Raw genomic sequence first — 14,034 nt, forward strand, 5'->3', positions numbered from 1 at the left:
AATTACTCATACACCCTTAACAACAACAACAGAGGTTTTTCTGAGGTGGTTTCCAAACACTTTGTTCATTAGCTTTCTAGAAACTTGCTGGATTTTGTGCTTTACCAGAGTTGTATAACCCAATATATTCTCAGGGCATATGTAGATGTGTGCATGGGTGTATAACATAGGTATGAGTGACCTAGGCAGGTAAATCTTTCCTCTATATTCTTAAGTGTATGCCAAGTCATTTTCTATCTTCTCTAAAGGAGGTCACAGAGAACCATGACTAGCTCAAATGGAAGTCCCTAATTTTAGCACCCAATTCAATTTAGTCTATTCTTCTTGATCCCATACTTAAAGGTATTATTGATACAGCATTAAAATTAATACATATTTACAAAATGAAAGAAAAGGCCTTCAACGACCTCCTCACTAAGAGGAGAGGGGCTTTTGCCCCTGGTTCTGCACAGAGCATCTTTGACCTCCTTGTTCCTCAGGCTGTACACGATGGGGTTCAGCAGAGGAGTGATGACAGTGTAGGTCATTGAGATGAGTCTGTCCAGCCCCAGGAAACTCTGGGACTTAGGCTTCAGGTAAATGATGGAGGCACAGCCATAGTGGATGACGACCATTGTGAGGTGGGAGGCGCAGGTGTCAAAGGCCTTCTTCTGACCCTCAGCTGAAGCAATCTTGAGGATGGTGGAGATGATGAGGACATAGGAGATGAAGACCAGGCCCATGGGTAGAACAAGGACAAAAACACTGACAACAAAGTTGATAGTCTCGTTGACAGTGGTGTCTGTGCAGGCCAGCTTCAGCAGGGGTCTCATGTCACAGAAGAAGTGAGAGATGACAAAGGCATCACAGAAGGGCAGGCCAAAAACAGATGTTACCTGTACAATGGCCATACCCAGGCCAATTCCCAGGGACCCAGATGCCAACTGGATACAGGACTCTTTACCCATGATGACTGAATACTGTAGTGGGTTGCAGATGGCCACATAGCAATCATACCCCATGGCTGTGAGCAGGAAGCAGTTATTGATACTAAAGGTGAGACAGAAGAAGAGCTGAGTGGCACAGCCTTGGATAGAAATGGGATGATGAAGACTCAGGAGGCTAGAAAGCATACAGGGAATGATGGCCACAGTGTAGCAGGTCTCAGAGATGGACAGCATGCTCAGGAAAAAGTACATGGGAGTATAGAGGTGATGGTCCAGGTGAATAACAATCACAATAATGGCATTGCCAAAGAGAGTCAGCAGGTACAAAGTTGCAGGTACAAAGTTAGAAAGACGACAAAGAAACCAAGCCTGTGCTACCACCCAAAGCTGGGGCAACCTTCAAAAAGGAACTCAGTCACAGCAGTGGAGTTTGGCTTTAGCACTGAGGGAGGTCTAGGTCTAAAAGAGCTGGGCAAAGGAAAGAAATGTGTGATGATAATAATGAAAGACAGTAGACTGGACCAAGGCCTTCAGTAAAAGGTATGTCCATCCTCTGAACAATGCCCAAGACCTCAAGTGTCATCAGTGTTCAGCTGTTGGTCACTTGCTCAGAGCCATCACCTTCCCCCCACCCTCTTCTTTATTGCTATGGAAGTGTTACCCCAGGACCCTGGGGTTGATGGCAGAGATAGATCTGAGAAGGAAAATACAGACACATCAAAAGATAGATTTGTAGAAATAATTACCTAGCCATTGAAGAGGTGAGTCCAGGTCCAGGAAGAAGCCCAGCTCTATAGTTCCTCCTCCAACACTCTTGATTTAGCCCTCTAAACATCCAGTGAGGAACAGTGACCTAAGTGAAAGACAAAAGATACCTGAGGCTGATAACCTTTCAACACTGTCAAATGTCCCATGAAGGTCCTAGAGTGGCTTCTCCTCCCCAGAACCCTAGGTCCCAGGCTTCACTTCCCTAAGCCCTGCGCTAAAGTCTACTGTGATCATGAAAGACTCAAAAAGGGAGCACTTCTAGATATTCTAAGGCCATGCAGGTATTTAGCTTATTTCCTTGAATTCTAGCCAAAGGCAAGAGAGAGGCTGGAATAAGTATGAGGATATCCCTTCATGTCGCTTCAAGTAGGGAATGGTTTTCCTAGTGTGAGAGCAAAGATAAAGCTCATTTAATCAGTGAAGGGCCAGATGTTCTATTTTTCACTTTAATTTTACATAGTCCAAGTTGTGATGAGGATAGAATTGAGCTTATTCCACGTGAGCTCAGAATTGGAGACTATACTGGAACAGAGTTAACCTTGCCCTTAAACCCATATCTACTCCTGATTACCCACCATGTTTAACCATTACCTCCATTCAGGAAGCTGAGAACCATCCTAACTATCTCCCTTCCCTTTTCCATCCTGAAGACAGTGCCTCCCGAAATTCTGTCCACTCTGTCCCTTCTTCTCCATGCTTTCTACCAACACCCAACTTTCGACTACCATCATCATTCTCTATGATGACTGCAATGGTCTCCTAACTAATTCCCCTCATTTCAGTTGACCTTAGTCCAAGTCTTCCTTCCGAATGTTGTCATAACATTCTTTTTTTTCCCTCTTTTTTCCTTTAACATCTTTATTGGACTATAATTGCTTTACAATGTTGTATTAGTTTCTGCTGTATAACAAAGTGAATCAGCTATGTGCATACGTATATCCCCATATCCCCTCCCTCTTGTGTCTCCCTCCCACCCTCCTTGGTGGTTTCAAAGCACTGAGCTGATCTCCCTGTGCTATGCTGCTGCTTCCCACTAGCTATCTATTTTACATTTGGTAGTGTATATAAGTCAATGTTACTCTCCCACTTCGTCCCAGTTTCCCCTTCCCCTTCCCTGTGTCCTCAAGTCCATTCTCTACATCTGTGTCTTTATTCCTGTTTTGCCCCTAGGTTCATCAGTCAGAAAGAGAAAAACAAATACCGTATGCTAACATAACATTCTTTGAAAAAAAAAGTCTACTAATGGAGACTTCTTGCATAAATTCCTTCAGTAGCCCCTCTACATTTTAAGCATAATATTTAAACTCATTTATAAATTGAATATAGTAATACTCCACAGAGTTGCCATAAGTGTTACATGGGTTAATGTCTTTGAAGAGTTTGACATGCACTTGATACATAGGAAGCCCTTAATAAATAGTAGTTTTATTTGTACTTCTTCTTCTTCTTTTTTTTTCTTTTGGTCACGATGCACAGATCTTAGTTCCCCAACCAAGAATTGAACCTGGGCCCCTGGCAGTGAAAGTGCTGAGTCCTAACCACTGGACCACCAGGGAATTCCCTAGTACTTCTTTTTGTTTTCACATATGAACCAGTTTAAATATTTAAGAGATGCAGTAGGAGATAGACAGGCTTCAGCCTAGCATTCTAGGATGTGTAAAGAAGCCTGTGATTATCCTAGCCTTGATTTTATAAATTTTATCATTTCCCTTCCAATTGTTCATATGGACTTTTTCATACACTTTAAAAATCTTTCCTGAGGTAAACTGATCAGAACAATGCACTGCTACATGTACTATATCAACACAGGTATGAATCAGGTAGAATAAGACTTTCATTTTTGCTTCTAATCCCCTTCTTGAAGATGCCCAACATTTTACTTCTCCCTTAGATCACAGTAGCCCACCCAGATAATATATCTAAGACTAACCTTCAGTGACTTCTAGATTGCATTTTTGGATTATAAGTAATAGTTTGGAATCCACCACTATAAAATCACAGTTTTCATTATACTTGCACACTTGATTTGAAAGTCATCCAGGTTATTCTTTTTTTTAAAAAAAAAAAATGGAGTTAGCATAGTATCCTCAGTCCCTTCTAGTCCTGTGACTGATTTTTTTTTTAATTAATTAATTTATTTTTGGCTGTGTTGGGCCTTTGTCACTGCATGCAGTCTCTCTCTAGTGTTAAGTGGGGGCCACTCTTTGTTGTGGTGCATGGGTTTGTCATTGCAGTGGCTTCTCTTGTTGTGGAGCATGGGCAGTAGGCATGTGGGTTTCAGCAGCTGTGGCACACGGGCCCTAGAGTGCAGTCTCAGTAGTTGTGGTGCACGTGCTTAGTTGCTCCACAGCATGTGGGATCTTCCCGGACCAGGGCTCAAACCCGTGTTCCCTGCAATGGTAGGCAGATCCTCAACCACTGTGCCACCAGGGAAGCCCCCATCCATGTTATTCTTATAACTTAATTCCACTTTCTTGGCCAGAAGATCTTACTCATGCTGGTAGACTACAATATTTCTGTTTCCCTCCTCCTCCAGACCATTAATCAGCACTAACTGTTGACACCCTAAAAAACCATACCCCAGCACCATAATGTGGGAGACTCTAACAGATAGGACAATCAGTAAAGGGGTGCAGAGTGGAATGGGGAAATGAAAAACATTGGCAGGCATAGGATTACTCATCTAGGGTGTAGGAAGAAAACATGAGAGACCAAAAAATAGGGAGAGTACAGATGGACAGAAACCTCAAAATTCAGATAATGTCTTTGACTTTGGAATTTTTACTACCTTTTATTTCTTTCAAATAAATGACACCCCCCAAAAAAAAAGTGAAACAAAGCCTTCCCCTGACTTAATCATGGATGAATATACTATTTATATTTTTCCTCCAGTGAAGAGAGCTTATTTATCTCATCATTCTCTGGTTTTCTTGTTTGTTTGTTTCCTGTGAATAGTAAAGTTTTGCTTCAAATCCAAACAAAACCATTTTTTCAATAGTTCAATGTGTTGAATAGTCACAAAGTGTAAGTACTGTGCTAATACTAGGACAACAAAGATGACCAAGGAATAGTCCTTGTCCTCATGGAGCTTAGATATTGGAACAGCCTTCTGTAAAGGACCCAATTACAGGCCTTTGAAGTCTTATGTCCCTCTTTTCTATGTTAGTTTACAGATCCGCATTTCCAAAATCATAGAATTCACAATATTCTCTAGGAGAGATCATGTTCCTCCTTGTATAGACATCACTGGCTGTGTGATAACTGAATATATACTATAATAAACATTCTGGCATATCAAGAAGTGAAACTCACCAAGTGACCTATTTCTTGGGTATTCTAGAGAGCTGTATTCATTCCTGAGGGTCATAGTCCCCACTCTGGGAATTTGACTGCCTGCAAATTAGATATGGATTTTTACGAATAGTTATAGAATGTTTCCTAGATCATTATCAGTGCCTTTCCTGATAATTATTTAAAACCTATCAGTTATTTAAATTTAGACCACATTGTAAAAATTTGCTATTTTAGCAAATAGTCTACTTTTTTTTTTTTTTTTTTAATCTGAAGGTCACTCATGTCTTACTGAGCAGAGCTATGGTTTAATAGGAACTTCCCCTTCACTGGCGAATCTTTAGATACCTCTTGGATGCAATATATAAAAGAACTGGACAGGAAGGAAACAATGCCTATCCCAGTCTTCCAGTGTCTGAGATTAGAAGTGAAGGACAAAGTCACATTAATTTCCTCTAGATTCTCACAGCCCCTCCTCCTGGAAGAAGCTCCTCATTGAGTCACAAAGCAGTAACTCCAGCTTGAGGTTTCTTTATGAGGTGCAAATTGTCTGTTCCAGACTCCTGGGTCTCCTTCCCAAAACAGCACTGACTGCTCCCAAGTGATCAATATCAGAAGACACAATCCAAACAGCAGAATACTTGGAGACCTTATTACTCAGTCAGCTCACTTCCTAATCCTGAGATTAATGTTTTGGAGGGAAGAGTTGCCCTGACCATTACCAGGGCTCCTTCCACCCTGCTACCCTTCCTATTCTTATAAAGTTGAAGGAAAGAACTAGCTCTCCTCCATCCCTAGAATGATGTTATAAAGACTGTAAGATGTAGATACAGCTTCTAAGTAAGAGAAGAGTTGAGGGGCAAAGATTCCAGAAAGAAAGAAAGAAAAGATATGTGGAAATGTTAGCCTGACACCCAATTCTTTGTAGTTTCCTTGAGCAACTGTAACTTGTTGTCTGTATTCTTTGGTCAAAAGACTGAAAAAATGGCAGTCTCCATATGCTTAAGGGCTATACCCTAGGCAAAATGGAAATAAGTTAACCCTCACAAAGACTGAATCCAGCTCAATTTTACTTAATACCTATTTGTGTTAATTTGCTCTTGCTTCTCTAGAGGAAGGTAATATAATGTACAGCCTCAATTTATTTTTACAATTTACAATTTTTTTTTCATTTATAACAGAGGTAGGCAAACTACAGCCTACTGGCCCATGAGCCTACCAGTGGTTTTTGCACAGCCTGCAAGCTGTATAATGGTTTTTACATCTATAAATGATATAGAGTGTCCAGGATGTGATAAAAATACAATAAACATACCGGGAGAAAAGACCAAAAGGCTAAAGATCAAGAAGAAAAAAAAAAAAAAGCACTCAACAGAAACAGATCCATAAAAAAAATCACCGTATTAAAATTATCTGATACAACTTTAAGATAAATAGATTGTAGCAAACGCACCTAAGGTGACCCTCAATGAGTCACACCCATGTATAATACAATCCTCTCCTCTGGACTGTGAGCAGAACTGTGACTTGCCTCTACTCAAGAGAATAAAGCAAAGGTGATGGATGTCACACCCATGCTTATAATACATCTATAAAAATTCACCTCAGCAAACAGGAACAAGAGATAGTTCCTTGCTGGCTCTGAAGAAATAAGCTACTAAGTTTTGAGAGGGCTTACAAGAAGGCCATTTGGCAAGGAATGTGGACAGCCTCTAGGAACAGAGCAATCTCAGTTGGCAGCTGGTAAGAAAACACAACCTCTGTCCTATAACCACAAGGAACTAATTCTGCCAACAACCGTGTAAGCTTGGAAGAGTACCTGAGGTATATGAAACCCAGTTAAAAGGTCTAACATATGTGTAATTGGAGTTGCCCATGGATAGGAGAGGTAGAATATATCGGACACAATATATGAAGAAATCATAGCCATATGTTTTCCAAACCTGAGGAAAACATCAGATACAGATTCGAGAATCACTCTGAAATACACACAGGATATATACACATACACCTACACACAAAAGGCACGTAAGCATATCATGTAAAATAACTAAAAAAAAAAGATAAAAAGTCTTTACAGTAGCTAGAGGAAAAAAGATACATTATTTTCAAGGAATAACAATAAGACTATTAAATGACTTCTTGGTAGCAATAATGGAAAACACAAATCAGTGGAATGGCATCTTCAGGGTTCTGAAAGAAAACAACTACCAAACTAGATTTCTATATTCAGGGAAAATCTCCCTCACTAAAAAAGCAAAACAAAGACATTTTTAGAAATGGAAAAAAAATGAGAGAATTCACCATCAGACCTGCATTAAGGAAATATCAAAAGGAGTCCTTCAGGTAGAAGGAAAATCTATCCTAGATGGAAACAAAAATGAAAAAAACAAAAAAAAAACCAAAATGAATTTTAAATAACAGAACAGAAAAGATAAATGCATGGGCAAGTATAAATTAGTATTATACTTAATATTATACAACAATAAATTAATGTATTATGAATTTTAAAATATTTATAGAGTTAAAATATATAACAATAACATGAAAATGGTAATAAATTAAATTAAGGCTTCATATAGTCTTTGCATTGTCCTTGAAATGTAATTCTAAAATAACCATTAAAATGATGTAAAGGGGGGCTTCCCTGGTGGTACAGTGGTTGAGAGTCCGCCTGCCGATGCAGGGGACACGGGTTTGTGCCCCGGTCCGGGAAGATCCCACATGCCGCGGAGCAGCTAGGCCCGTGAGCCACGGCTGCTGAGCCTGTGCGTCCGGAGCCTGTGCTCCGCAATGGGAGAGGCCACAACAGTGAGAGGCCCACATACCGCAAAAAAAAAAAAAAAAAAAAAAATGATATAAAGGTAACAAACAAAAAAGGCAAGAAATAATAAAAAGGCTTGATTACTCCAAAATAAACAAAAAGATGAGAGGAAAGGTAGTCACAAAAAAAACTGGGAAAAAAGAATATGAATCCTAACATGGTATATTTAAACCCAAATATATCAGTAATTTCATTAAATTTAAAATGTAAATTTCATTAAATGTAAAGTAATAATCCAATTAGTAGACATAGATTGTCAGATGGATAGGAAAACAAAGTTTTGTTAAGAAGAGGCATACCTTAATTATCAGGATACAGAACGATTGAAAACAAAAGAATTAAAAAAAATATGATATAAACAATAACTAAAAGAAAATAATTGTTTTATGTTAATATCAGCCAAAGAAGATTTCAATTTTTAAAAAATTTTTGAGGTCTTTTGTGGCCTGATATACAGTCTAGTCTGGAGAGTGTTCTACATACTCTTGAAAAGAAGATGTACTCTGATCTTTTTGTAGGGAGTTTTACATAAATGTCAGTTAGGTCAAGCTGGTTAATAATGACTGTTGTTCAAGTATTCTATATCTTTACAGGTCCTCTGTCTAGTTGTTCTATAAAGCACTGAAATTGAATTATTGAGTTCTCCAGCTATAATTGTTGAATTACCTATCTCTTTTCATTCTGTCATTTTTGCTTCATGGATTTTGGGGCTCTGTTGTCAGGTATACATTTATAATTTCATATCTTCCTAACATATTGACCTTTTATCATAATTAAATATATTTCTCTGTCTCTTGCAATATTCCTTATCTGAAAGTCTATGTTGTTTGAAATTAACATAGCCACTTTAGCTCTCTTATGGCTACTGTTTGCGTGATAGGTCCAGTTACAAGCTTTTACTTTCAAGTATTTGTGTCTTTGATTCTAAAGTGTATCTCCTATAGACAGCACATAGTTGGATCTTGCTTTTTTAAATACAATATGACAATTTTCCCCTTTAATCAGAGGATTTAATGCATTCACTTTTAATGTAATTAATAATATGACTGAATTAATGTCTTCCATTTTGCTATTTGTTTTCTATGTTTCATGTCTTTTTCATTCTTGTTTCCTTTTACTGCCTTTTCTGTTAAAATATTTTTATTGTACCATATTAATTCCTCTGTTGATGTTATAGTTAAATTTTTTAGCGACTGTTCTATGCATATTTAAATTATCACAATCTAGTTCAGGTTAATACTGATTTGATTTCAAAGACATATAGCAATTTAACTTCAGTATGACTCCATTTCCTCCTCTCTCTCCTTTGTGCTATTATCGTCATATGCATTACGTTTTTATTTTTTATAAATCCAAAAATACAGTATTATAATTATATAACTGTTTTAAACAATGCTATGTTTTTTAAAAAGAAACTAAAATAGAAATGCATATATATAAACAGACACACACATACATACAGTCCTTTATAATTACCTACATATGTTACATAGGTAGCATTTCCAGTTTTCTTCATTCTTCCCTGTGGATATGAGTTATTGTCAATTGTCATGTCCTTTCAGCTTGAAGAACTTCCTCTTGTATTTCTTGTATAGTAAGTCTGTTAGTAACAAATAATGTCAATCTTTGTTTACCTGAGTTCATCTTTATTTTGCCTTCATTTTTGAAGGATATTGTTGCTAGATAGAATTTTTTGTTAAAAATGTATATGATGAATCAGTTTTCTCTTGTTGTTTTCAAGATTTTATCTTTGTATTTGGCTTTCAGCAGTTTGAAGTGTCTATATATAATTCTCTTTGCATTTACCTTAAGATTTCTTGAGCTTACTGAGCCTGTTAACGTTTTTAATAAAATTTGAGATTTTAGTCATTATACATTCAAATTTGTTCTGCCCTTTTATTCCTCTTTTTCTGAGAATCCTACTACACCTGTGTTGAAAAGTTTACTTTCTTTTTTTTTAACAGGTCTCTGAGGTTCTTCATCTTTCTTCATCCCTCTGTTTTTCTGTTCTTCAGATTGGATAATTTCTATTGATTGATTTTCAAGTCCACTGATCCTGCTTCTGCCATCTCAAATCTGCCGTTTATATCATCATTTCAGTTATTATAGTCTTCATCTCTAGAATTTGCAGTTGCTTCTTTTTTATGGCTTCTACTTCCTTTTTGAGATTTACTACTTGTGGACTCACTACCATATTTTTCTTTTAATTCTTTGAACATAATTTCCTTTAGTTCTTTGAAAGTATTGTAAAATAAGTTTTCATCACTCTGTAGCCTTCCTTAAAGGAACCTGAATCTATTTGCCAGGATGACTGAATATAAGGGATATATTTTGGGGAGAATACTGGCCACTATCTCTGAACTGACATTATCCTCTCGATAGCAAACACAGTTTAGCATGGAAAGTCATGAAGGTCAAGTAAAAAATGGAATTCAGGCCTGAATTCATTTCACAGTAGGGCCATTGATTCCCAAACACAATCTGGTTTATTTCCCCATTTTCAAATATATTATTAAATAGACATGCTTGGCAACATATTGCACATCTGCTACTTCAACCCATTTTCTGAGTAAGCCATGATGCTGTCAATTTTGAGCGGGCCTAGAACAAGAGAAGTTTCCTAAGTTGGTCCAAGGTATAGTGCAAGCAACTCTATCACTAAAGCCTTATGACCCCAAGGATACAATGTACTCAAAGAGAGTCAATTTTTTATAGAGATTGAGATGTATGTGTTTCCAATATTTATTTGTGGCAGTACCACAGGGTCTGTCCTCAAGGGGACATGGCTACCCCTTCATTCAAGGGTTCTAGTTAGAGAACTAGGTGAGAGGCTGTGATGATTCTCCATGATGGTGAACTAAGTCAAGATTCTGTCAGACTCCAACAGGAGGATCACAGTTCAGATTCCTCAGACTTCTATAAAAAGCCATACTTTGTTTCTCTAGATTAGCATTCTTCTGAGAAATGACTCCCGAATAACTTCTGAGTCCTGGTAAAGGAAGGCCACTGGACCATGGGACCTAGGATGCCTATCATGAATTTGTCTTGTGTGTCTCAGCAAGCTAAAGCATCTCCACATCTGCCTCCCAAGTTCTAGCTCCTATGTTTCCACTAGAAAACCTCAGCAGCCTCCTAATTGACCTTTCCACTTCCAAACTTACTCTTCTTTAATTTATTTTCCATATTTCAACCAGACATTTGGAAATGCACATCTGATGGTGCTATTCACCTCCTTAAAAGTGTTGCCTGGCTCCACATCAGCCTCACAATAAGCTTGAAGTTGTACAAAACCCTGCACAATCTCCTCCCCATTACCTTCTAACTTCATCTCTCCCTCAGATTCTCTGTGCACAATTTGTCTTTCTTTCAGTTCTTGGAATGAATTATTATCATGAATCTATCAAGTCCTTCACTCATGTTTTTCTCTCTGCCTTAAATTCTTTTCCCTAACTTCACCTTGCTGACCCATACTCATCTTAAAGATTCTAGCTCAAACATCAATCCTCTGAAAAATACTGCAAGACTCCCCAGACTAGCAAAACTTGCCCTCCTTTATTATATGCTCTCATAAGACTGTGCATTTTTCCTTATAGCATTTAGTTTTGTTTATAATAATGTTTTTATTTCTGAGACTATTTGTTTGAAACCTGCCTAGTGTGCAGGCTAAGCACTGCACAGGGATACCTAATCAAGACGGAGAGTGAAGGATAAAATGCAGCCCACAGTCCACTTGACAAGTCATATATCCTGGTATGGAGCTCCATCCATCCATTGAAGGGATGCTCTTTTACAAATTACAAAAATATACTGTCTACTCACCAAGTGGTGTGCACATGGGCTGCATCTACCCAAAAGAGGCTTTTTTTTTTTCTAATTTGCACAAAGATACCCAATGGATTAGCTACAGCTCTATATGCCTCCCTCCTTGATAAGCTCCATGAGAGCAAACACCATGACTGTTTTTGTTCTGCTTGTACCTCCAATATTCAGCATACTACATGGAACACAAGTAGATGTTCATTAATATTTGCTGCTTCATTAAAAGAAGGAATAATCCTCAGGCACAGAATAATTGACATGTATTTTATTTTGCGTGTTCCTTCTGAGTTCAATGGTTTTTTAACAAAACATATTTCAGTTTCTACAATGCAAGCTGCTCTTGTGAGTCAGTAACCAAAGGCAAAATTTTGTTCTACTAATTGCCCAAGTTCCCGATCAGCCCCCTGGGATAGAGCCTCAAACTCTTTTTCTGCTGTCCCTTGTGCCCTGGAATGATTCTCAAGGGGGAAGTCCCTAGAGTCCTAGATCAGATGGATCTGGTCCTCTTTTGGGAATAAACAGAGTTCCTGGATTTGGGGTTTCAAGAGGCTTCAACTCTGCAGGAAGATCCTCTCAGGCCAGAGGATGCAATGCTCTGGACCTTAAGTTGGTCCCCACACCCTGAGCTTCCTTCTGACACTCAGGAAATGCTGGACTTCTAAGGCTTGGGATTTTCAATTTCTCCCTCATAGGCCTCTTGGAGAGAGTCCTATCTTTGTTCTTTTGTTTTGTTTTAAGTTCAGATGCACAGCAATTAAGAGAACTTCTCTCATCTCCTTTGCCAACTTTGCAAGAAGTGGTTGATGGTAGAAAAAAAAGGAGAGAAGAACTGTTTTAAATTTTTCTAAGTTTCTTCCTTGTCTCATCCCAGTTTTCTGATGATTTTCTTGAACATTAGAGTTTCATACTTTTCCTGTGTTTTGCATGATGACTTTTTGAGACCAGGTGCCTATAAAGTGAACAAGAATGTCCTCATAAGTTTCATTTTAATTAATGGAAGAATCTGTTTAAAATCATGGAGGAGAGATAGTAAATTAAAAAACCTTTACAATCCCAGAGTTTTCATCTACCAGTGATGTCCCTGTTATCTTTTCAGTGAATAAGGCTGAGGGTCAGGCATTTTTCATACAGCTGTTTTCTTCTTCCCCTCTAAGCAGAACCTCATTCCTGAATATTCATTCAGTAGAGTTTTGACTCAATGAAGGCATGTAGAATTTGGAGTCACACATACTGTGTTTCACAGCTGGTCTTGTCAATTACTAGATATGTGAGTCTGACAAGTAGTTTATCCTTCCCAGCTTCAAATTATCCATCTATAAAATGGGAGTATGTATTTTATTTCCTTGTAGGGTAATTCTAAATTGTAAGTTATGCAGAGTGTCTTAATAGGCCAGCATATAGTATATTTTAATCAAATGTTCATTAGTAAATGTAAATGCAAAACCTAACTCAGACATTCAGAGTGTAAGCGCCAACTTTATTGTTCCATCAGCTTTTGAGGTCTATATGTTGCTTTGACTCCCCTTACTTATTATGCTCAATCCTGGGTCAGGTTCTTTGCCCAGCTCTCATCCAGCAATGTCACATGGGGGCATCCAGATCACTACTTCCAGAGAAATATGCTTGACATAATCTCTATGTGTGTGTATGTGTGTGTTTGTGGGATGTGGGATGTGGATGTGAATGGGGCTGACGCTGGAGTTTCTAGACAGATAGATGCTAGCCTTGCAGCAGAAGAAAACAAATAAAGGAAGTACTGTGTTTTTCTGAGCCTTGCCCTTCCACCAGACAGTAGTAACTATGTTAAGAACTAAAAGGAAATTAGGTAATACGTATCAAACCCATGTCCCTGTCTCTTCACAGAGACATCAAAACAACCCAGAACAAGATAAAGTGATTTCCTCTCTTTTTTTTTTTTTTTTTTTTTTTTTTAAGAAAAAGTTTTTTCCTTTTTTTTTTTTTTTTTTTTTTTTTTTTGCAGTACGCGGGCCTCTCACTGTTGTGGCCTCTCGCGTTGAAGAGCACAGGCTCCAGACACGCAGGCCCAGCGGCCATGGCTCACAGGCCCAGGCGCTCCACGACATGTGGGATCCTCCCGGACCAGGGCACGAACCCGTGTCCCCTGTATCGGCAGGCGGACTCTCAACCACTGCGCCACAAGGGAAGCCCCGATTTCCTCTTTTTTAAAATGTCTTCCTAGAGAAAGCTCATCAAATTCTGTGTATCAGTGTTACATGTATCAGTATCTCAGCTGAGATAAAAAGGACATCTTCCCTCCAGTATTGAGATCTTTCAAGAGCAGAGGACTCAGAGTACAAGGTAAAGAGAGCTGGGTTCCCAAATTCTCTCTGCCATGAACTAAATATGTGATATTAGGCAACACCTTCATCCTTTTTGGAATTAAGC

General features: G+C 38.4%; 1 protein-coding gene across 1 annotated transcript; it reads right to left on the reverse strand.

The window, feature by feature from the left end:
- Nucleotides 1-365: 365 nt before the first annotated feature.
- On the reverse strand, nucleotides 366-11,137 carry LOC112403391 (olfactory receptor 10J4-like). The gene is given in 4 exon segments (XM_024750823.1): nucleotides 366-1,256; nucleotides 1,259-1,385; nucleotides 1,673-1,779; nucleotides 11,039-11,137. Coding segments are annotated over 4 exon segments (1,224 nt in total).
- Nucleotides 11,138-14,034: the final 2,897 nt, after the last annotated feature.

This window comes from Neophocaena asiaeorientalis, unplaced genomic scaffold (assembly GCF_003031525.2).
Source record: "Neophocaena asiaeorientalis asiaeorientalis breed wild unplaced genomic scaffold, Neophocaena_asiaeorientalis_V1.1 scaffold315, whole genome shotgun sequence".
Taxonomy (NCBI): Eukaryota; Metazoa; Chordata; class Mammalia; order Artiodactyla; family Phocoenidae; genus Neophocaena; species Neophocaena asiaeorientalis.